Source organism: Lissotriton helveticus, chromosome 3_1 (assembly GCF_964261635.1).
Source record: "Lissotriton helveticus chromosome 3_1, aLisHel1.1, whole genome shotgun sequence".
Classification (NCBI taxonomy): domain Eukaryota; kingdom Metazoa; phylum Chordata; class Amphibia; order Caudata; family Salamandridae; genus Lissotriton; species Lissotriton helveticus.
The window spans coordinates 1,912,529,822-1,912,555,001 of NC_136061.1; the positions used below are offsets into that span (position 1 = coordinate 1,912,529,822).

Consider the following 25,180-nt stretch of genomic DNA (forward strand, 5'->3'; position numbering starts at 1 on the left):
ATATGCTTTGAAAAAGAGCAGACTAAGCGCGCGCGCACACACGCACGTACCACTCCTGGGGCAGCAAACACATGATTGCAGTGCCAGCAGTGTGTTTTTAAGGTCGAGCCTAACTGACCTCTTGGATTCGGTCTGCACTTTCTGAAACTCGTGCGTGTGTCTGGCATTCACCTTGCGGGAGTGCACATGCTAATTATCTTGGCCGACACTGCTCGCTCCCGCAAGGTAAACGCTGTTCATGGACTGAACCTCAAAGCCGCGCCCCCGTTGTCTTTCGTGGAATGCGCTCCACTGAAACTATTTTGAGATGCCTCCTGTGCTTCATCTAATGTGTGACTCCCGGCGTGGAAAACAACATCACATTACATTCCGGTACCTGTAGTTTGCGTGTAACATCGTAATTACTGGTTTAAAAAAAATATAGATTGTGAAATGTCCGACATGAATTCTACACGTAAGCGTCCCTGGCCCACTTCCTCGCTATCAAATTTCCGTGTGACTCACGTCCCTGCCTAAATACTTTCGGTTTTACTGCTCACTCACTGGAATTGCAAGCAGGAGACAGAAGATTTTCAGGAACAGAAAACTCGTAACTTTGTAAGGTAAGTTTATTCCGTGTATGTTTTAGAAACATTGCCTTTGTAGTTGGGGGCTGCTGAATTTCTCATCATTCTTTTTGTTTTCTACTGTGTGAATGTGTTCATGAGCCACTCTCACGTTGATGGCCTTCCCGGCCTTTTCAGGCAGCTCTGTCCCAAGCCTTCTAGCAAATTATTCAGTTTTAAGCTTATGTGATTTTTGTAAATTTGAGTTGCATAATTAGTTCTCAATCTATAATTGGTGGTGATTGAAAACGTGAAGCTCCTTCAATCATTGTACACTAAAGAAACCAGTGTATCTTAGTCCACTTACTACTTGTGTAGGGGCAGGAGAAACCATAGTCCTTGCTTAGGGTATGCCATGTTGTTCGGCCATAAAGTAAGTGGTCGCTATGTGATTTGATTCAGACAACATGGTAGTTTTGTAGGTAAAGTGAAGGAAGGTTTACAATGTTTTCTTGGAGACAGGTACGTACGTGATCGCTTAATCAAGTTTCAACTTTGTAGATAGATTTTATTTTTTGATGCAACCCCATTTGTAAGGATTCTCAGTTTCCTACATTCTTGTATTGTTAGGAGCTTGTGGTGTAGTCTAACTCTGGCCAGTGGAGTCTCTCATGCATCCTGCCATTTAATTAGCAAACAATGTCTGCATACGATTGTTGTAATATAGTTTGAATTAGGTGATCCCTATCTTGCTTTTCCTCTCCTTCCCTCCCCCCCATCCCCCACCCACCCACTCTGCTCCTATTCCCTTGGTATTGCCCTCCTTATAATCTTCACTGTGACGCTCATCTTATAATGTTGGGCACTCAGCTTAATGTTGTGATGCATGCTTGAAAAAATACGATTCCCTAGGTTAAATGTACTGCTACTGGGTCCCTGAATGTTACTGGCATATTGGACTGTAATAATGATTGACACATTTCTCCCACAGGCAAGGAGGTACAGTTTTAGAAAAAGTTTGAAAGTTCAAATTGTGTGCAATGCAGAAACAGCTCGTTGTTAATCGAACGTTGATCTCTCTTTGGTTTCATTGGATGTTTGTACTCGTGGCACAAACATTTTGTACGTCTTTTTTCCCCCATAGGTGCCAATGGCCATTCTCTAAAGACATGGCTTCTGATACCAATGCTGCACTCCCACAGCCCTACATGTACATATTACAGCATGGCCTAAATATGCACCGGAAAAAGCATCGAAAGAGCCTTGTGACTTATTAAGAGGCATTTTTATAGCTCTAGTGGGTATTTGATCCATTCGCCATAAAACGAATGTCCGACTCAGTTGTCTGCTGCATGCTAAACAACACCGAAGTAAAGAGGCACAAACCAGTAATTTCATATTTTCTTTTGTGTGGCAACTAATCATAACAAGCGATGCAGTGCATTAGGTCTCGCATTTAGGCATGTTTGAGCTATTGATATTGCAAATATTTTTGTTTTAAAAACGAAAACAAGAATAAAAGGCATTGTCATTTACAATGCCAATAGCTTAAACTTGCGTAAATGCGAGCCCTATTGCATTGCAATGATCGTTTCTATTTATATCTGTTTTCCCTGTCTTTTTGGGGGGGCATGCTCATGTTATTCGACATACCGATTGCCCCTGGAGGTAGGGTTCACTGATGGCTGGGTTGCTAACGTAATGCATGGGAGTGGGGGGCAGCGGAGAGGATGGTTGTGGCTCCACACCGAAGGTCCTAAAGACATACTTGGCAGAGCAGGCAGGAGTGGTATTGGGTGTCTGAGGATGAGACGGGGACTTGATGGTCTTGGGAAAGTGGGCTGGTGTGGGCTGTAAGGGATTGTACAATGCGCTGAATCAAAGCTCATTCATTTGGAGGGGTGGGGGGCTGCCTGGGTTTCATAGGGATAAAAAGAGGAGGCATAGTATGATCGGTATATGTGCTAAATCAGTATACCATGCATAGGAGTATGTTTTTGTTACCAATAGATAATACGGCTTGTGGTTGCAACCAGGGGTTGCAGATCCTTAACTGGAATATCAATGGTATGCAATCAATTCCCAAGGTTAGATATATCAGAGAAGAACTACGCACTCTTAATCTTCATCTTCTTTGTGTATAGAAGGCTCATCTCACCATCAGTGAACTTCATAAGCTGAATGGCCACGGTTAGAACACTCTCGCTGTAACAAAGATTAATGTCCCAAAGAGGGGGGTGGCCTTACTTTCTAAGGGCAAGAAATGGTGTATTAATCGGGTTAAGCTAGACAGGTGAGGGAGATGGTTGATTACATGTATAGACAATGGTAGTATACCATTAATGGTATGCATGGTTTATGCAACTAATGCTGATGACCGAACAATGTTTAATTTTCTTTTAGGCAAGCTCAGCATGTGGCCGGGTCCAATGGTAATGTGTGGGAACTTTAATCTGGCCATACATCCATGGGTGGACTCTAAAGCATCCTCAATAGTAAGCCTGGGGTGTATGAGAAGGTCCAGGGTGCCTAGCAAGAAAATTATCACCACACACGCTCTCTGCAACGGTTGGAGGGCAGGTCACAGGTACGAACCTGGGTTTAAATTCCATTTTATTCCGCATTGCACATATTCTCGCTTAGATATGTTCCTTGTGAGCCACAGCCTTTTACCCGCTGTGTCCATAAAATTAAATCCTAGGATTGTCTCGGATCACAACCCACTATCGCTATTCATCTAATCAAGTCATCCGTCACATTCCCCATCTCCATTCTGATGGACTTTTGCTTGCAAGTCATTGTTGGATCCTGCATATATTTTATTAATGGGCTCTGGCCTGAGTGAACCAATAGAGGCTCTGTCAACCTAACAATAGTCTGAGGTGCCCTAAAAGCCTTTGTCCGGGGTCAGACCATCAGCTATACTATCCTTAAAGAGTTAAAGTCAAGGAAGTAAAGGCTATGGAGGCTAGACTACAGGACAAACTCATCCAACTTGAGTTGAAATACTAATCTCACCATAGGTATCCAAATCGTCATGACAGTGTCTCAGAAATATTTGGACAATTGACTACGTTGCAGTCCCAGCTGAAGAAAATGATCTGGGACATGGCTTGTTCCAAGCATTGGGAGAAACACCTGCTGTGTTTTGAGATTAGTGAGGAGATGGGTCATTTATTGGCCTTAAAACTTAAAGAAAAGAGCAGCCACCATCCCGGGGGGAGGGAGGGACATACATATCCATATTTGTTAAAAGGGATAAAGCTCCACTTAATTGTGGTTCATATCGCCCCATATCATTGATAAATTGTGACTCTAAAATATACAATCGGGTATTATCAAATCGACTTGCAGCAGTGATGACCCAGCTAATAGATTCAATGCCACATAGATTTGTTCCCTCATGAGACACCACCTTCCACATTAACCTAGCCATTTCTGCCCTGGACATCGCAGGAGAACATAAAAGCTCAGCCTGGATGATTCTGTTGGATGCTGAAAAAGCATTTGACTAGGTGTCCTGGCGGTACCTTTGGACAGTTATGCCTGAGATGGGATTTGGGCCCGAGTTCATAATAAAGGGCAAGTCGCTCTTAACATCTAGGATCACATATATGGGAATACATTCCGGGCCCATTTAGATCAGTTGGGGAAGCAGACAGAGATGCCCTCTCTCCCCACTGCTATTTGCTCTTTAACTGGACCCATATATTTATGTATTGAAACATTCTACTTCAATTCCTCCTCTGAGGCTGCTCAACTGGGAGTTTAAGCTTCTAGCACATGCTGACAACACTGCAATGTTTACATCATCTCCAGTGAAGGCACTGCCAGCAATTGCTGCCACAGAATTTGGCAAGTCTCAAGGTATAAACTATTCATTTATAAGACAAAGGTCATACCTAACATTTAATCTTATAATGGTGATTCACGGAATGTGACTTTGACTGGATATGTGGGTGTTCATATTTCTTTCGATATGGGAACCATTATATCTCTGAATTACGAGACATTATATGCAGAATAACTTTGGGACAGATTATATCTAGTCCAAATTGTGAGAAGTAAAACTGTTAAGAAGGTTATCTGTCACGCTCTCTTTATTTATTTATGTCTATCCCCTTGCATTTTCATAAGAACCTTTTCAAAAGAGTTGAACGCAGTTTGCAAACAATTTATATGGCAATACAAAAACTCCAATGTGCTACTGGATATCTTCAACTGCCTCGCAACGAGAGTGAGTTTGCACTTCCATTTTTATGGAATTACTTTACAGCTATATTCATGTTTAGGCTCTCTGCGGTGGTTGGGAGCTAGCTGGCTAATTTCCGTATTATCAGATTTTCACGTTATCAATCATGGCAAGCAAAGGTTTGGTCGACAGGACCTACTTTAAACACATATTATTTAAAGACATTATTAGTTTATCCCAATGTGTGGCAGGAGATTCGATCTATCTGCTATGTACTGCAGTTCCATCAAATTTACCTCCCTTGGAAACAAACCTACCCTCCTACATTCTTCTCAAGACGGCTATTTAAAGTACTGGTGAAGGGCAAAACTCTCGTCCGTTGGTCAGTTTTACAAAGATGAGTCCTTTTATCTTTTCAGGAAATCAGTAGGGATCATAGGCTTCACAAAATTGGATTTCTTTGCTACTTACAATCGAGGGAATTTTAATCAGGGCTTCCCACTAATGAAATGAGTATGAATAGCAATGAATGTTTGCAGAATTTTGTCAAAATCGCAAAACGCAGCTACCTTCCTACCTGATTTTGGGGCGCTAGAGGAACATGACCAATACATTTGAGGTTCTGTCTGATAGGTGGTCACTTAGTCTACATTGTATTGTCTCTATTAGGGAGATTCAACATACTAACCTGCTTGTTCAGAGTACTCCCAATGTTTCTCGGCTTATGGCTCATTCCTTTAAAATCTTGTATGATATTATATTAAATACCACATAAGCTGTATAACTTGGATGTTTAGGGAAAACATCACATTGTTTTCGTTGTAGCAAGTCTGAGACAGATTCAATACATATTTTCGGAACTAATCTTATCATTGTTCCATACTGGCGCAAAGTTCTTGCATTAATTAATCAACTTCTTAAAACTGTTGCTATATTTGACCCAAAAATGTATTCTACTTGTTTATGTATCTAATATTCCCCCTCATGTTGTCAGCGCTTTTTTTCTTGCCATTACATCAGTGAGACTGGTGACGGTAAGCACTTGCCTGCAGAAGTAGGCATCCAATCCCTTATCCTGGTAGCAGGAGTTTATATCTCTTTGTGGGTTGGAACTGGCAGTAATACAGAATCGTCCTAGTTGCTGCAAGTTTAGCAAAATGTGGTAAACGTACAGTTTGGGCCTCTTGGATCTCAGACCTGGTTACATTTTGGAAATATGAAGGAATCCAGACACAAAGTGATTTAATCCATTTTTTTTTTTTAATGTCCTTGATAAATCAAGACTTTAGCTGCGCATGTTTGAAGGTGTAACAATGTACTCCATTTGTCCAGATGTTGTTTGAATAAGTACCTGTATCATAATTGTGTGATTTAAATGATTGATAACTTCTCAATAAAACCCCCCCCAGAAAAAAAGCAGTAACAAAGTGAAAAAAAAATCTTTATTAACCTAGAACAGATGCTCCAATCAGATTCTCATAACAGGGAAGAAGACGTCTGTGAGATGGTACTCCATTTCATATTAAAAACATCCTAGGTTAGAGAAGAACGCCCCAGTCTACTATCCATCAGCTGGTACCAACAAATGTATGCATGATTGTGAAGAGGCCTTATGTGTGTTATTCTACAGGGGTGATGAGTCAGTGCATTGATGATAGGCTGAAGTCTTTTTGATCATTATACTTTTTTAAGTCATATCTAATCTCCATTTAAATAACCTACAACAGCTTTTATTATTAGTAGGCATCTTCAAGTACTGAAGAATCAAGCATGGTTGATCCTTTATTGTCTACCATTGAAATACAGTAGAAAAACATGAATACATTGAGTAGATCATGATTACAGAAAAAAAGACTTATCTTGTGGGTAGTAGCAATTTACTCTTTCCTTACATTAATCTCTACCATTCTGCACTCGAATGAGTTGCAAACACTTTAGCTAGAAAGATAAACATTTGTATTTATAATGCAATGTTACATAGACTGAGAAAATGGCATAAAAATGAAGAAGAAAAACCTCTCCCTTCCAACTAGTCGCAAGCCACCCACACACGTTCCAAAAAGGCGTTGCATTTCCCAAGGAAGGCGGTATGGCAACCAGTGTGTCAAAGAATGCTATTTCAGACTCCTTGACTCCAATGAGAATATGGAAAAACAAAACTATGGTAAAAGATTCGAAGATCATGCAATGTTTACCTAATCATCTACTTGTAATTGTTTGATTATCACAATCCACACAAAAAGCAGGAGTAAATCCTTTTGCAGGGAAACTTTTTTACTGCTGAAAACACCAGATGTGTGGGCCACTTTCTGAACTTGTCAGTTCAGAAAATTCAGGAGGTGCATTATGACAGGTATAACACGGCTATTTATTATTTGGCCCAACACTATTCATGACTGAAAGGTTCAAAGAAAATGCATTGATAGCCTCCTTCAAGGGGCTACAAAGTAAATAGTAGTCTTTCAATCACTCTCGCTAAGAGAAAGAAAAGAGAGAAAGGCATCTATTTGTCACAAATAGGGATGGGGGTATTTGTGCCTGCAGTACAGATTCAGTGCATCAAGATTCTTAAGAGAATAGGGAACTTTGGATTACCCCTCCACGTTAATGCTCAAAAGAGGAAGATGATAAACCATCTTAATGACCCTCTACCCAACAAATAGGCATTTTTCTGCCCAAGGATCTTCACTGTAAACATTTTTGTAGGAGAACTATGTAGGTAGAGCGGGATAATGGATATGAAATGGCATACATTTTTAGCAATTAACAAAGCCATCACTCAATTTCCTGTTCAAGGGATAAGCTCTAGTCCCAAGGATTCCGGGCCGGCATGGGCACCCTAACAAACTTATCAGCACTAACTCTCCTAGCTAAGAAAGCAATTGATAACTCTAACATCCTATATACATGCTTTCTAGACCTCAAAGCTTCTTTTGATAAAGTGCCAAGATCTAAACTATTGGTTAAAAGGAAAGCTTGGGGCGCCCCACCCAACTTATTGGGAGAAATCATCAACTTATATTCCCATACCTGGGTCCAAATAAAAAAAGGGGACGGTCGGCGCCTAATAAAGAAATTTCCAACAATAAACGGGCCAAAGCAAGGATGCGTGCTGGCCCTTAGCCTATTTAACATCTATACCGCCGACCTAGAGAGTAACCTCCGCACAATCCAGGGTGACCCACCGAAATTGGGACAAACACCCACAGCGAGTCTGCAATACGCGGATGATATCGTACTCCTCTCTCAAACTCCACTTGGTTTACAACGGCTGATCTCCCAACTTGCGCTGTACATCTCAAACGCACAATTAACAGTAAACCTAAAAAAATCTAATGTCATATGTTTCTCCAGCACTCATAAAAAACGACCAAAATTTGTTTGGAGGATAAATTCTGGTATTCTAACCCAGGTGGATGAATAAAAATATTTGGGCAACCTACTAGATCGCCAATTAAACTACAAACACTTGGGAATGCAAAATTAAAACAACTTCAATTTGCTTTCAAAACCATACAAAAAAAACTAATCGGAAGTTCAACCGGTCACCTGCTAAAGGTTGTAGCAGCAACATTTCTGCCATCAATCACATATGGCGCGGAAATTATGGCCACCAAGGACTCTAGAACGCTAAACCTTGCCCAATCAAGATTGTTTAAAAAACTCTTCTCAATTCCGCGACATATTTCCCCAAGCGCAAATACGCTTGGAATACGGATTAACAAACCAGATACCGGCCAGACAAGGGGTACTGGCCAAATATTACTGGTGCATGAGGGATGCTGAAGATAACACGCTTGCCCATCTCTGTTGGGAAGAGTTCGAAAAACAGGCTAGGCAGACCAATTCCACATGCAAGTCTCTTAGGCAAGCGCTTCTATCGCTAAATCTGGAAGAAGCTTGGCATTCACCAATGTCATATCTTGTTTTCAAACAAACCACCAACAAAGCCGCCAAACAAGCATCGTTGCTAATAGACAAAGCATTAGTGGCTGGCAAAAGTCATGCCTGGATCGTGATGCCAACATATGAACAACTGAAACAACGATTCTATTTACAAGAATGTTTCAGAGAACACTACAAGAGGAAGCTGAGCTTATTGAGGTTGGGGTGGTTTCCGAGTAAAGACCTTACCCCAAAATGGTTACGGACCTGGCAAACTCTGGATTGTTGCCTCTGTGATAAGGGAGTAGAGTCGTTATTGCATCTATTATGTATCTGCCCGGCCTTACAAAATCAAAGGAAGATCCTACTGAGGCCACTCCTAAGAGAAACACAAGTCAGGACCTGCAGGGCGGCTGTGATAATATGCCTCAGTGGGTCTTCGATACAACTTTCCAGCAAAACGATAAAATTCCTGACATTTGCTGCTCAAGAGCTCATAAAAAAAAGGAAGCAGTAAAAGAGGAACTGGGACATATGGACACCTTGCAGCCAAACCCATATCCTCTTTCATCCTCTTACAGCCACCCCCCCTCTTCTACTCTTTTATTTTAAGACACTACAAGCATTCTATTTGAGACAAGAGGGGACAGTTACATCCAATCAAATATAACCCCTTATGTGTGCAGCACCCCTTGTTATAACTGTAATTTGCTGGCCCCAATGCTTTAATGAGAGGGCCACCGCCTTATAAAAGTGCTATCCCTGTATCCTTTTATCATTGTATATTTAAAAGCGCTCTCCCTGTTTTTACTTATCATGTATATCTGTTCAAAGTCGCCCAGGACACGGGGCATGTTTTATGCTGCTTTACGCTGATTCAATATGTTGATGTTTATCACATGGTGGTATGTTCCACCCTTTTACGATTTTAACAAATCAAATAAAAGTATTTATGATAGTCCCAAGGAGTGAAAGTGCTAGTCACTGCCGATCTTGTGAGGCTCCGATCTTTATAGCTATGAATTTACTTGCTAAAATAAAGTTCAGATCCGTTGCACTGAACTTCCTTAAAATCCCTACTTTATGCATCTGGCCTGTGAAATCAGAGTCGTAATCCTGGATCCCAAACTTTAGAACAACCTTCCATTCAAACTCCATGGTACTATGGACCATCCCCAGATTTGTAGAGCACTAAAATGTTTCCTATTCTTTTCATCATTCTCATATTTGGTATCCCGAGAGGGTCCTCCATCGTCCTAGTGACATGATGTTTGCAGGTGAAAGTACATAAATAAAAATGCAGACAGGAGTAGATACCAGTTACAAACATATTACAAAAAGCTACACAAACATACAAAAAAGAAGTACAAAAAGAGCAGAAGAAAAATAAATTATCTGGTGTTAGCTTTAGGGTTTTACTAATTCTGTTCTCCTTCATTCTACACAGGTTCGAAAACAAAGAAAAATTTTGTGAAATTCATGTGTGAAAATATTTGTAGCTATTTGGGACAATCCAAGGACAGAAGATGATTACTCATTGGTTGAAGGCCCAATCATGGAGTGTTGCAGTGGAATTTGGAAGCATAAACAGACACCCTCTACATCAGGAGTATTAGTAGATGAAAGCCCAGAAGAACTGTGCTAACCAAGGAGAAAATGAGGAAATTTGGAATAAACAAACAGAGAAGGCAGGTGGGTCACTGTAGCATCTAGCAGTCTGATCAAGAAGGAAAGTCTAGCAGGACAGAGGTGTCAGGTCAAGTTAGTGCACACAGATGGCATTCACGAACCTTTGTAACATAGACTAACAGAAGGAAATAAAAAACTGCATGAACTGATGCCACAACCTGAGGGACACAGATTTGGAAGTGCAATTGACACAAGGATGAATCAGTGAGTATCTTAATTATGTTTGAAGGTGTAACTGGCACAAAAGCAAATGGTGATGTTATGATTTAGCAAGGCTTTGTAAATGGGCCTAATAGCTTCTTAAAAAACTGTATAATAGTTTTTGGGAAAATGTGTACGTTGTATGGGGAAAGTTTCACAAGAGACATGTTAAGGAGTGCTTCAAACAGCTGACAAACGGTACATTTCAAGGCAGGAACATGACAAGGGTTCACTTTTGTAGACATTTCCATGCAGTGTTGTACCAATGTAAAACACGTATTTTGGAAAGGAGCAGGGAGGTTTGCTCTTTTTGGGGTTTCACAATAATACCAGCTACACTGTCATTGTATTCTAGCATAAGAATCTTGACACATCACTCCCAAGACAGAGACAATAAAACAAGGCAGCTTAAACAATCCTAATTTCTATATACAAATAATTCATGATTACTCGTGTTCTCCTCTTTATTAACAAGAAAGCCTTCAGTTACCATGAGAAATCATGAAACACATTTTCTAACCAGACTGACTCAATATATATATATAACTCAATATATTCAGAAGCTTAATTTTAAAATGATATATAGAAACTGAACAGAGACCGAGACCTAGAGAATAAGGAGAAAACTTCCCAGGGAATCTGAGAACACCAGCGGTTAGTAGGACTGTGCATCTACTTACATTTAAAGCATCCATGTCTGCGTGATATTCCTGCTCCCAGAATTTAGGCAGTTGGGAAAATATGGAATTGTCAGTCACCTGACTTCCTTGCTTGGCATCCAACCAGTCAGACAACACATCCTTCGCTTCTAGAAGCAGCACCTATGAATAGGAAATTTTTATGACAATGTATGCCTTAGCAAGATGGATAAAAACATTATTTCATGTAATCACTCGCTGCAAGATCAAACTTCATCCAACTTTAGCTTTTCCACAGTCATATACTAATGAGACCGCAGAGGCTACTAATAAGACCATAAATATTATTCAATATGATATACATGCTATATATATATTACACAGATAGTGATAGCAACTGTAGCTATAGTTCAGTCTCGGTTTCCACTGAAAAGTTGTAGTTTAGTTAACTTATAACTTTGGTGGCATAAATAACTAAGCACAACACATTCAAACAAATACCGTAAGTGGCTAGGTTTTAGTATGTGAAGTTTTTTGCAGGGGTATTGGGGGAAGGGAGGAGTTTAAAAAGGCAGGGTCAAAAAAAAAATGTTTTTTATTTTAACTACCATAGGGAAATTTGCTCTTTGTTACAGACATTTTTGAGAATCACACAGCACTTGCTATGAAGCATTGCATTTTCTTGGATGGGTGCAATCGATTCAGTGGTTTTTGAAATATTGGTGTTACAGAAAGGGTTTGGGCGTGACTGAAAAGCTGAATTTCGAGCTATCAACACCGATAATTTGCAGATCCTTTGGCTCATCTGGATCCTTGAATCCTTCGAAGATTATAAAAAAAGAAAAATAAACAAATTAATTGCACGAAGGATCGTTTCTCCTTATCCAATGCAGCATTTGCAGATCCTTGGACGACACAGGCTATCTGATTAACAGCAACTAGCATTTTTTGTTATGGCAGCCATTCCTGGATGTCACCCGAAAGGCTATGTCATCAAATACGTGGCAGAGACTGCATTATAAGGTAGCTGGAGTGACATCCCAAGTCCGTTGGGAGAAGATGGAGTAGGGAGGAAGAGAGTGTATCGCCTAGGACCATAAAAAGTATGTCTAACTTCAGCCTGGGTCTGCAGATCCACAAATTTTAAGGCAAATTCTGAAATGTTTTGAAGGGTTCAATTTGTTTTTTCAAATCCTAAAAAAACAGTTCAAACAACAAAAAAGCACATACAGCACACCTACCCATGGAAAAGATTATGCACAGTGAGCACTTTAGAACCTTGGACTGGCTTAGGGACTTTCCCAATCGGCTAAGTTTTGTGACCAGAGTATACTGTGTACAGTCCAAGATTATGCACAGCTGGTTCAGTGGCACCCAGGGCCAACTACAAATGTCCAAAGGCCAAGCGCAGCTGGCTCAGTGAAAAAAGGCTGGCACAGGAATAAGCCTAAAAAGTCTGGCTGAATGCACATGTATGCTACATAGTACAATGAGTTTGGTGTGCAGGAGGTTTCATGTGCAGCCGCCACCAACCCCCACTTCCATCAGCCAAACACTGTTCCCAGTATGATTTGGCGATGCAGCAGATTGCACACACAGGATCTGACTGGACACCAGACCCTGCAGCCAACCCCAAAGGCCATCCATAGCAGGGGTTGGCCCCGCAGGAAGTTGGGCATGGCCAGGTTTAACATTTTAAAAAAAACACTGGGAAAAAAACGTGACGGATAACCTATGACTTATTCCTTCTCATAGTAAGTGAATGCATGTCTAAAAAAACGAAAAAAATCACTTTAAAACCCCCCACAAATAGTGAAAATATGGTTATAAAAAAACTCAACCCCTGCTAAAATGTTCCAGTTACTGAGTTATGCTGCCTAGGCAAACCATAATTCACGCCTGCCATGCACTGCTCATGACCTCACATGGCATTATAAATGACATCACAGATGTCACCTCAAATGATATCAGGTGTAAATTAATTTGGCAACTGTAAGGCCATGAACCAGAAAATGATTAGCTGAAGCGAAGGGCTTTCAAGGCATTATGAAATGGAAGAAACTGTGAAACCGACCTTACATTAAGCTGCAATTGGTTCCAGAACTTTAGTTTTAGATAGCTGAAAGAAAGCCAGCCGACACGTGTTTCGTCACAAAGAAGTTAACTTGTGACTCCTCAGGGCTGTAGGGAAAGACAATCTGTAGTGCGTGAGTCGCAGTAACAGTGAAACTTCCAACCCGGTGATCGCACAGGTTCATCAAATGAGAGACACGGATTTCTTATGAAAGCAGATAAAGGGAAGGCAAGTGTTGCCCTTCTCCGGTGTTTCAAAGTCAACAGAAAACACACACAAAAGGACATGTACGTCCATGTTGCAGGGGGACCTCAGCTCCCTGGCCCATCGGGCGAAAGTAGTAAAAGACACGGGTTCATTAAACGAAGGGATAGAAGGGGAAGTCTCGGTAGGACTTTTATGTACATGGAATCTTAAGCAGAAGTGGACCTTCCAATTAGAGCAAATGGGCTGGTTTATAATGCAGAACTAACTAGGAAAGGCAGTCAAGCTCTGGTTGATTAAAAAAAAAAAACGGAATCATACAGAGCGGTTCAACCAGGATTCTGTGATCCATAGGGTGCCAATGAAGATCTTTCCGGATGTCGGAAACATGGGCAAATGTCTTGAGCTGGCATACTAAGTCTCGTAGTCACATTAGGTGCAGGTAGTACGGGTGCCGGTGGGTGCTGCCGCACTCCCAAAAATAACTGTGCTGGAGTTCAGAAGGTGAAAGAGCAATAAAGATGCCTAGAAATGTTGTTTGATCTTCTCACATTCGTTGTGCGTTCAAAGACAGAGGCCAAATGTCAGGCTCTGTCTTCTAACAAACTGCTGCCTATTCTCTCAACAAGAAGATTAGTGTTTATTTTCTTTCTCTAACTGCAAAGTCAGAGAATGTTGAAAAATGAACTATCTGGCAATCTTGCGGGGTACAGGGAGTATGAAAGGAAAGGATATAAGATGTCTTTCCTATCCCACAACAACATTGAAAACCTGCAAATAAACTGTACAAATAACTCAGAAAGAACATATGAAGCACTTTTTGGTAATTCTGAGGTGCGATAGAAAGAAAGATTGTAATAGGCTCAAACATAAAGCCAATTTACTTGGTGAAGTGCAAATGATAAATATTAGCTGAAACCTCATTTCCATACTTTTTTGTGCTCTATATAGCTTTATCAGTAAAACCTCACGAGCGTATGCATTTTGTGGACATTTCAACAGAAAATGTGATGTCCGTAAATATTAGTGTGCTACCACACCATGTTTTAGTAAGATATGTGCAACAGTGTGCTCAAAATTCACCACCGGCTACATACCTCATCCTTACTACTCTCCTGATGAATCAGAGTAAATCTTTTGCTATCACGTTCTTTGTCTGACCCTTGGATTTTTCATAATGCTTATGACTTCAGTGAGGTAACAATGGTGGCATCAGACCTATTCTGAAAATTGTTCCAGAACTACTGATAGTCATATTCTGTAATATTTGACAATTTCTTATGCTGTTAGCTGTGGGGCCAATATGTAGACTATTATAATAATATAGACACAAACTAAGAGGGCATGCATGATGGACAGTAAAAAAGACAAAATTAGATCATAAAATTACATCATCGCAACTGGACAGTTTCGAGGATGGATTGTGGGGAGGTGTGTTGTACCTATAACATCCTTTTAATAGCACAGAATCTAATCTGGTGGCAATAATAGATAATTTCAGGATGAATGTATGCTGAAGGATGTGTGGTCCTCATAGGCTCAAATATATGTGTGGTAGGACTGCGCTCAAGGATCAGAAAAATACAAGATGCACTAGAATCAGAATACTAAATGAAAGGCTTCTTAGAAATACCATTGCACGTTTGTCAACTTCCTCCAGAGACAGTTTGTTCTGAATTCCCTCTGCAAGAAGCTCCACGGAAGACTTCACTGCATTATGGATTCTTTCCAGCATCTGCCTTTTGTCAGGATCTGTTGTATTATTTAAGTTATCTGAAAAAGACTGCATAGACCAAGAAAAAGGTATGAACAGTACATGCCTAGGCAAAAAACATCAACATTCAGTAAAGGTTCTGCTATAGCAATAAATAAATATCCATAAAAAACAATCATATTTTTGCATAGAAACATTATTTATAATTAATTATTGCAGCCTTTAAAAATCAACCCCCAAGTTTTTTCCCCAGTAAACTCACCGGATAGAATTAAGACAAACAAAAAAAACATAGCAATGCAGCTAAGGAATAGAGAAACCTGTCACATCCCTTAGCTGCTTCAACAGTCTCATTAAAAAAGCAAACTTGCTAATACAGCAAGTGTAGTGAATAAAGCTATCTTAAATTATATTTTAGCTAGGAATCTTGCATGTAAGCCCCACACTCTTATAGGAGGTGAATCATGGAAGAGTAAATTAGTAATCTTTCTGATATAGGAAATCCTTCTTGGTTTTTGCACATGTTTTAGAAGAGTGGTCTCTCAACCATCAACATGCAAAATTGATACCTGGGATTAAAACACATAAAATGAACAAACATTTCAAGTGTATGAAAATCACAGTGAGCCCATGCAAGCTCTTTTCATCTTCCCTCTGATCTGGCAAGTAAAATTAGGCCAATTCAAAGTTTTTGGTGTAGTAGTTCTAAGTTTATGATACAAGCTCAGTTGATTGTAATAGTTTGAGCTCTGTGTTACACAGGCTGAAAAGTATCAGACAAAGAAAAAAAAGTTTACATGAATATGTTGAAACATTATTAAATTCAACATAAATAAAAAATAACCGAAACTGAACAGAATACATCAAAAAATTAAACAGATGATAAATGTCTCTTCAAAAAAAAAATCTCCCACACTATACAAAAGTGGCTACAATTAGTGCATATGACATTATTTAAATTAAAGAGGGAGGGGTTGACTGAGAGGCACACCACAACCATAATAAAGCGCCTTGAGACCCCCACGGGTAAGTAGTGCGCTATACAAGTACTCTGATTGATTGATTGATTGATTGATACATACAAAATCTACTCTTGTCATTAACATTTATAAAGGGAAACACTCCATTGAACGTCTCCGACACTTACCCTCCTCCCCAAACAGAATTATAACCTGTCCACCTTTGTACCAGTAGTGAGTGATTAAGCAGTATTGTGGTGCAGCAGGTAGCAGGCGGCTCTCCTGGCTTTCAAAGGGCATTTCTCTTTGAAGGGCAGAAACAGGATGCATGCTGGCCCTCTGGCCCTTCAACCCAATTATGGTATGAATATGTCTATGTTTATCAAGAACAGCTGCATGCCTAAGCTGCTAGCCTCCATGAAGTAGTACTATGATATGGAGACAACATTCAAGGGATGCACACTGAGGTGCAGGCTCTAATTGTAGCCTTCGTTTTAAGCTCGGTTACGTGTTGCAGGTCCAGAAAGAAGGGAAGCACCCGTTAGATACTCGAAAAAGGCTGACACACTACCGTAGTAAGCTAAAAAAAATTGGGAAATAAGACCACGGTAAATCCACCCTTTGGTTTTCTGTATTGGGTATCTAAGTAATTTTTTTCCAGAAACTCTTTTCCAGTTTCAATGTTTTTAAGCTAAATTTTCAATATCTTTATTCTTGAGAAGGTGATCTAATTGATCAAGGGCAACCGACACAATAGGATACTGTTCTGCTGAATATGTGGTTCAGGACACGAGACACCTGGTTTGACCAGTACAGCTATGTGCTGCGTTTCAATTGTTTATCGGGCAGCACTAGTATGAAGTATCTTTATCAGCCACATCGGTAGCAGTTGACCTTATGGATAAACTACATAATCATTCTCAATTTACATTCATTGACGAATTACAATGGCTCGATCGGGAGCAAAGGAACTATGGTAGTATCAGTCACAGGTGTGCCTCGCGGAAAATGGCCTTAAAACTAATGGTGTTGTAATCTGATAACAGAAATAAGAGCATTTTAATATGAACTAATTTGTTAAAATAAATTGATAACATTTGTGAAAAAAATTCTTAACAGCAGTTACATAAGCCCTCAATTTCAAGCCCTGGCATTAATTCCAGTTTCTGAGGCCAGTACAATTTAAACAAAAGATGCTAAAATACTCAAGTCTCACCTGCATAGCCGTCCTGACATCTTCTAACAGCTGTGCAGCAGGCAGCCTCTTTTCTTTGTATTGTTCAAAAAGGTAATTTTGTCGTGCCCTCTTGATAATCTAAAGGAAGACAAACCAGTTCTCTTCAAGAACCAACAATTCACTGTACAAAATGTATTACAGTCAATTACATTTTTTAAGATATAAAAAATAAGGTACAAGTCATAATAGGAGGTGCACATGCCTCTCTGTCCAGTTCTTTCATTGAAGACATCCTAAAATATGTCCAAACACAGTCTTGCCATTTTTAACTTTCGTAATAGCACTTTTTTCACCTTTTTTTGACAGAGCTCGTAAGGGTGCAGCTACCCAAGAACAGAGGGGAAAAAACCGAAAGAGCAGGCGGTGGAACTCCCCCACCACAACACATTTCAATATCAATTAGAACCAAGTCCTGTGCACACGTTTTAGGGTATTGATTTCAGTGTAAAACCCATTTTTCAAAGTACTTTCTGTTCAGAAATTATGAAGGTCGACATCAGGAGTATCTTAATGAAGAAGATTTTTTTATATCAAGTATTTTTGGTCAATAATGAAAGAAAACCAGCAGACACGTGTTTCGTCACAAAGAAGTTAACTTGTGACTCTTTGGGGCTGTAGGGAAAGACAATCCGTAGTGCGTGAGTCGCAGTACCAGTGAAACTTCCAACCCGGTGAACGCACAGGTTCATCAAATGAGAGACACGGATTTCTTATGAAAGCAGATAAAGGGAAGGCAAGTGTTGCCCTTCCCCGGTGTTACAAAGTCAACAGAAAACACACACAAAAGGGCGTGTACGCCGTGTTGCAGGGAGACCTCAGCTCCCTGGTCCGTCGGACGAAAGTAGTAAAAGACACGGGTTCATTAAACGAAGCGATAGAAGGGGAAGGCAAAAAGTCGCCCTTCCCCGGTGTTTTCGAGGTCAACAGAAAACATCAACGAGCAGACGTGTACGTCCGTGTGGTAGGGAGACCTCAGCTCCCTGGTTAGTCGGGCGATAGTGAAGTCTCGATTTTCAGGTAATGGAAATGTCAACATAACATTAGTCCCACACGCAAGCAGTGGTCTGCAAAACAACTTAGCCATTGAGTTGACAACCAATTCGTTTATGGTACACATCACATGTCCTGCAATTTTCCCAAAGGTCATCAAGTGCACTGACCACATGGATGTTTTTGTACCCGCTAACTACATGCCAGTCAAGTGTCTCACTTGTGGACTGGAGATGCTTTCTGCCGTCCCTTCATACCCATGAACTGTCATTTGGTACTCACATAGCGCCCATGTATGCTGTTGGATCTGCACCGTTTGCGTATTTGTGGGAGGCAGACCAAGAACAAATATTCCTAGTCAATCTCTCATTCGATAGGTAAACTCTTGTTACAACGTGCCCATTTTTACCCCAATGGTAATGGTCTTGCAATGTCGTATGGGTCCAGGTCATCCTATACAAATGTTCTGCCCCACAGTTCTTCCTTTGCATGGCAGGGCCCCTGCAGGGAGTGTGCCACTCATTATTTGATGCTGCTACACCATCATCCTCACAGTTAGGGCAATATGAGGTGAACACCCTTTAGCTTCTCTTAGGTTTTCGAGATGTGTCAACAATGCCAATATGATGTTGACATACTTATGACACCTGCTGCAAGGCTTGCCACTTCAATACATTTTTCCTACAGTAAGTTCTATACACATTCACATCTGCATGACCCCACCCCAATTCATCCGCAAACTGGGAGATGCGATTTGCCAAGCAGCAGCTTCAGTCACCATTATTTATCCTCAATGTCTTCTTATCACGGTACTCTAACTTGAGTGGATCCGCTGAAGAGTGAAATTAATTTTCAGATTTGAAAATCATCCCAATATAGAAAACGTATCCATTTGACTGAAGGGAATGATGGAACAGGGCAGTTTCTGGAACCTTTGAAGAGGAGTCCGTTTTCAATCTTCTGACAGCCTTCATACAGATGCCCCATTTACCTCCTTAACTTTAGTTATAAAATGCTGTTTTCTAGTGCGCAAACGGGGAAAGTGCACCCTATATATAATTGGGCCCACCCATCTCAGGATTTAATGTCAGCCGACATATCCTACGCAGCATGATATATACAATTTTGGGGAACATTAATTGCTCAAAAACTACTGAATGAATTTACACCAAATCACAAAAAGCAAGAACTGCTCAACAGAATCACAACAATGTTGGCAGAAAGCTAGATCTGGGTCCAGAAAGATTGCTTATTGTAATTTGGTGCAAATCTGTTCAGAGGTTTTGGAGTAATTAAAGAAAGAAATATATTAATTACCCTGAAAGCATTTGTTCCTGGCTTGTAGTGCTGTAGGTTCACATGCTCTGCATACTCCTGCCCATCTAGTGTTGGGTCCAGAATCGTGAAACTTGTTTTTCTTAAAAGAAGTCTTTTGAGTCACAAGGTTGAGTGTCTCCTATTCTCGGTCGTAATGCGCATGGGCATCAACTCCATTGTTAGATTGCTGGCCAAGAACGAGTCGAATGCTGGAGATTCCTTCAGGAACTGTATGAATAAGGTCAGCAAATGGATGGATGAGAATTGCCTAAAGCTCAATTCCTCCAAGACGGAGGTGATACTTTTAGAAAATAACCCGAAATGGGCTCTCTCCCCACTCTTGTGACATCGATAAAAAATTTGGGGATATTGTTAGATAGCAAACTGAAGCTCACCGAACAGGTGAACAAAGTTACTAAAACGTAACTCAATTCTTTAAGGTTGGTGAAAAACAAAAAGGAAATCCTGTCTTTGGAGTTCCTTAAAACAGTGGTAATCTCGCTGGTTCTGAGGAGGCTGAACTATTGAAATAGCCTCTACCTAAATCTTCTGGCTTCCAATCTGAAGAAACTGCAGACGCTGCAAAATGCTGCAGCTTGTTTCATGCAAAAAAATCCTAAGTAGCAGCCAGCAAAATCTGCCATTAAAAATCTACATTGGCTACCCATCAGACAGCAGATTGCCTTTAAGGCACTCTGCATCGCTTACGAACCAGCCATAGTCCAGGCCCCCATATTTTTAGGATACATCTGAGATGGTACAACCCTAACAGACCTTTCCATTCAGCCTACACAAAAAACTTGGTGGTACCTGCCTTTCAGAAATCCACATGGGAAGGAAAAAGCTTCTTTAGGTCAACAGAGGGAGTTGCAGCTCCCTCTGTCCAAAAGCAATGCCAGCACCCACAGGACGCGGGGAGCCAGAAGGGACCACGGGGCCCTGCAGGCTTCCGCCGCGGTCCCCAACAAAATGACTGGGTGCCCTGGGTGGGACCAAGGTACCCAGACTAGAGGGTGGGCCCCGGAGATTGGGGTCCCAGGAGCAAAAGTCTGCCCTGGAGGGGGGCCATGCGGGCCCCCATCCCTTTTAAAGAAAAAAACTAAAAAAAAGGGTCCGGCCCCGGAGAATGTGGGCCCCAGTGCTGGCCTCTGGGTATATAAGATATACCAAAGGTTACAGAGACATTTCATATTTTCAGTGAAACGAACCAAAGGTTACAGGGACGTTATATTAAGACTGACATTTCACTCATACAAAACAAGTAAAATTCTGCTGTTAAAGTTACCCGAGCTAACTATAACTTACGCCCCGCAATGCACTGCATATGACCTCACAAATGACACCACTCATGGCATGCACAATTCAGAAGGTAGCAAATAAAAACATATCTTTAATTTTTTAATTTTGTCACTTCAATCCTGAATGGTTAGTATGTGTTAACCTTTTTATGCACTTTTATAAAGAAGCCCAATATGTTTTTTTTTGTTTTGTTGTTAGAGTTCTATATAGTGCTTTACATAGCACCATTTTCGTTACAGAAGGATACATTAATTTTTGTTAGGCACAGGGAGATTAAGTGATTTGCCCAGAATCAACGGATGTTGAGCATCGTTGGCGAGACTCAAACCCAGTTCCCCAGCTTCGAGGTCGACCGCTCAAGCCGTAAGGCTACATCATATTTCACGCTGCTGACACAGGGCTATACTTGGTCTACATTTGGGTGATATTTGTGGTACATTTTGTCTCTTTTCTCTCTAGTGGCCTTCTTGGGAAACTTATTTGTTATGAAGCTCCCTAATCTCATAATTCACTACAGTATCTTCAGTAGAAAATGCTTTCAGTTTTCTCCTTCGATTCCATGAAGATGGTGGTCAGATGTTGCACACTTTTGACATAAATTCAGAAAATTAGCACTCTAGTTGCGCATAAGAACATTGCAGTAAACTGCAGATCACCAGCAAGTAAACGGGCGAGCTGATGCTGGTGTTGAAAGTGCATGTTTCAGTCTACATGTCAGAATGTTTGAATGAAATAGAAGAGGAAGCGTTGTGACAACTCACTTAAAATGTGTCCTAATTTTTCTTTCTCCAGCACTAACCATAATTTCTAGGAAAAAATGAAACCCCTCATTTTGTTCCTTACTGAAAACATTTTTTAAGTTTTACCAGTTTGATTCAAGCACGATAGATTCAGGTGTGACATACTTTTGTAATAAGTAAGACTGATAGCGTTCTAGTTGCTCTTTAGAACACTCTGGAAGGCTGCAGTAGAACACAAGAGAATCAACTGAAAGGCTGCTCCTGTTAAAGTAAAACAGGAAGATATTTGAGATTTCACTTACGTGTTTTTCCAACTTTTCTTTCTACAGCACTAACCATAATTTCAATGATAAAATGAACCCCCTCATTGTGTTCCTTTCTAAATTAAATGTTTTAAGTTATACCAGTTTGATTTAATTACGATGGCTTCAAGTATGCTTTACTTTTGTCATAAATAAGACAGTTACCGCTCTAGTTGTTCTTTAGAACACTCTGGGAGGCTGCAGTAGAACACATGGAAATCAACTGACAGTCTGCTCCTGTAGGAAGTACATGTGTTACTGAGAATGTCAGACTTCATACCCATATGGCTGAGAAACAAAGCGGCCGATTCCGATCCGGGTCGGAAAGGTCTCCGACCGAGCCAGATCCGGAGTGTTTTCCTAATGAGCCGGAGTCCTGCAGTCCGAGGGAGCGAGTACGATGCGGCCGTATGCTGCCGGACTCGTTTCGGTCGGACTCCCATAGAAGTCAATGGGAGCCGGTCGCACGCCGCATACATGGGCTCCCATTGACTGAATGGGTACGTCTCGCACAAGGGCGCACCCCACAGTGGGTACGCATCGGTGCCATCCGCACCCTACATGCCTGTGTTGGGAAGACCCTTGGGTCTCCCCCTGTGTCCGAGTCGTAGGGCTGCGGGTGACAGGGGATCAACGCGGGCCCCCAAAGGCAACTTCCCAGAGATTTTGCGAGCTGGACCCTCCGGCTCGCACCGGCTGTCTGGGACGTGCATCGTATTGGCTCAGTCGGAAATCGCATCCATTGCACGTCGCGGTTAGCTTACGGCCGAGACATACGGAGCTGTTCGGACCCGGAAACAACTCGGTCGGTGAATTTCACGTAGCTCGCATCGTACTTGCTCACTCGTACAGCTGTACGAATCGGGCGGAAAACACGCATACGGCTCGTAGTTTTTCCGGCCGGATCGCGTTCGTCGCCCTTCCGACCCGCATCGGAATCAGCCCCGTAGTGTGAATTTGCAGAAAATATGCTCTCATTTTAGCTTCTGGAGCACCTTCTATAACCTCTGCGGGAAAATGATGAGAAAACAGTTTTCTGTCAAACATGATTGATGTACTCCCACCAGAAGTCTTTTTCCCGGGGTAAAAATCACCTTAGGACACACTACAGTTCCTAAAATTGGTACCATTAACAAATGATTTCTCCTTTTTATGACCCCCAAAATCTGCCATTCACTACAATGCATTTCAAATGGTGCTATCATGTATATTGGTCTCAAGAAGGCTGCCAGCACTTTCTTGTTGAAGTACTAACAGCCAATCAGATCTCACCATGAACTCTGTGCTTAAGCTACGCTCAGATATCCTTATTTGATTTCCCAACATTTCTCCAACAACTACTGAACAGATTTACACCAAATAACTGAAAGCATGGTCTGCAACCCAAAATCTACCTTCCTGCCAGATTTTGTGTAATTCCGTCCAGCGGTTTGGGCTGTTGGTGTTCAAAGCTCCTATGGGAATTAACATAGGAAATCTCATTTTTTTCTATCCCCACTTGACAGATTACCCCGAAACTTTCCATCACCACAAGACTCGCTATAACACTTTTTGGGGAAAAATTCCTGAAGATTTGTCAAATGACACCTAAGATAAAGGCAAGTAAAAAAAAAGCTTATTCGATAGAAACCAGTAGGTTGGAGATAAATAGATATATATAAATATAGATCTTCTCCTTAGGGTGTCTATCCCCAAACATTTTGCCTTTTCCCTCCTGTTTTGCTGATTCTTATTGTTGAGCTTAGGACCTTGAGCACTTTACACTGCTAAACTGTGGTAAAGTGCCTGTGCTTCTCCCCTAATCATGATGACATTGGTGTATACCTGATTGATTGGCATATTTGATATACTGGTAAGTCCCTTGTAAAGTGGTATACCATATACCTAGGGTCTGTACTTAAAATGCTACTAGTGGGTCTAAAGTACTAATTGTGCTTCCACATTAGTAGCAGTTTTTCAAACCGTTCTCAGGCTTGCACCTACAGTGCGTGTGTGTGCAGTTTAAAACTACCTGCCAAACCTTAAAATATCTTTTTATTAAACATACCTCACCACTACGGTACGCTCCAAGTTACCCTAATGGCAGGGTGCTATATAAGTAAAAGGTAGGATTGTGTGTTTAATCTTTACATGTCCTGTTAGTGACAAACACCCAAGTTTATTATTCACTATGGTTCGTCCTACCCCTCTCATAGCATTGGGAATTCCTTGATACACTTTTAAGCTGTAATTCATGAACAGAGATGAGTAGCATTTTCATGATTCATATCTTTGGGATGGTAATGATAAATCATCCTTTCTGGTGAAGTTGGATTTGACATTACTGTTTCAGACATGCCACTTTTAAAAAGTGGACATTTTTCTGCACTTACTGCTGTGTATGCCTGACAGCCTGTCTCAACTGGTCTTCAGAACTGCCGCATTGCCTTTACTGTGTAGAGAAGATTAACACACCCTGCGCGATTAAACATCGACACATTTCGTTGTAGTTGACCCGGCCCTGCATTGTGATCGGCCCCAACTTTGACTCTGACCCGGTCAAGCGATCTAAAGTAACCTTTTTAGCACTACTTGCTTCTAAGTGCTTTACTGCATTTATTCCTTTAAAATTCAGTCCCTCAACTTGTATACATTGGATTTTTGTTATTTTGGTATTATTTTGTTTAGAATATGATGATCTATTTTTCTACACCTGTTTGGAGTCTTTTTCTGATGTATTCATTGTTTTACTGTCTTTGTTGCACAAATACTTTACACATTGCCTCTTTAGATAAGCCTCACTGCTCTGTGCCAAACTATCAGAGGGTGAGCACAGGTTATCTTTTAGTATGTAACTAGCTTACCCTGACTAGAGTGGCTTGGGTTCATACCTCAGCCAACCAGGAATCCCATTTCTAAAATATGAACATACACACACATATATAAATATATATCTCACGGAACTGTCCGGATTTGATCTTATGTACTGACAGACATTGTGGGATACAAAACGAATTATAAATACCTCACTGCCACTTTAAATTCCACCTGTTGGGCACTAGTCCTTCTTCAATGCCTAAAGTTACGTTATGTTTAAAAGTTAACGAGCCCACCCTGCATTTTGGACTAAGCTGCATATGATTAAGCCTCAGTGGAGGCGAAACGCGTAATGCATTGTTGTCGCCATTAAAATAACTTTTAAACAGCATGATGGT

General features: G+C 40.9%; 1 protein-coding gene across 5 annotated transcripts in view; it reads right to left on the reverse strand.

Annotated features, from left to right (window-relative positions):
• The window catches only part of CARS1 (cysteinyl-tRNA synthetase 1), a 406,480-nt gene that overhangs the window by 265,591 nt on the left and 115,709 nt on the right, over window positions 1-25,180 (reverse strand). For all 5 annotated transcript variants that reach the window (XR_013608861.1, XM_078682918.1, XM_078682921.1 and 2 more), the window contains 3 exons: window positions 17,318-17,416; window positions 15,062-15,211; window positions 11,193-11,333 (listed from right to left, as the gene is read on the reverse strand). Coding sequence is in view for 4 of the 5 variants with exons in the window: in XM_078682918.1 (XP_078539044.1) it covers window positions 11,193-11,333; window positions 15,062-15,211; window positions 17,318-17,416 (390 nt within the window). In the remaining variant the exon portion in view is untranslated. The remainder of the gene's footprint in view (window positions 1-11,192; window positions 11,334-15,061; window positions 15,212-17,317; window positions 17,417-25,180) is intronic.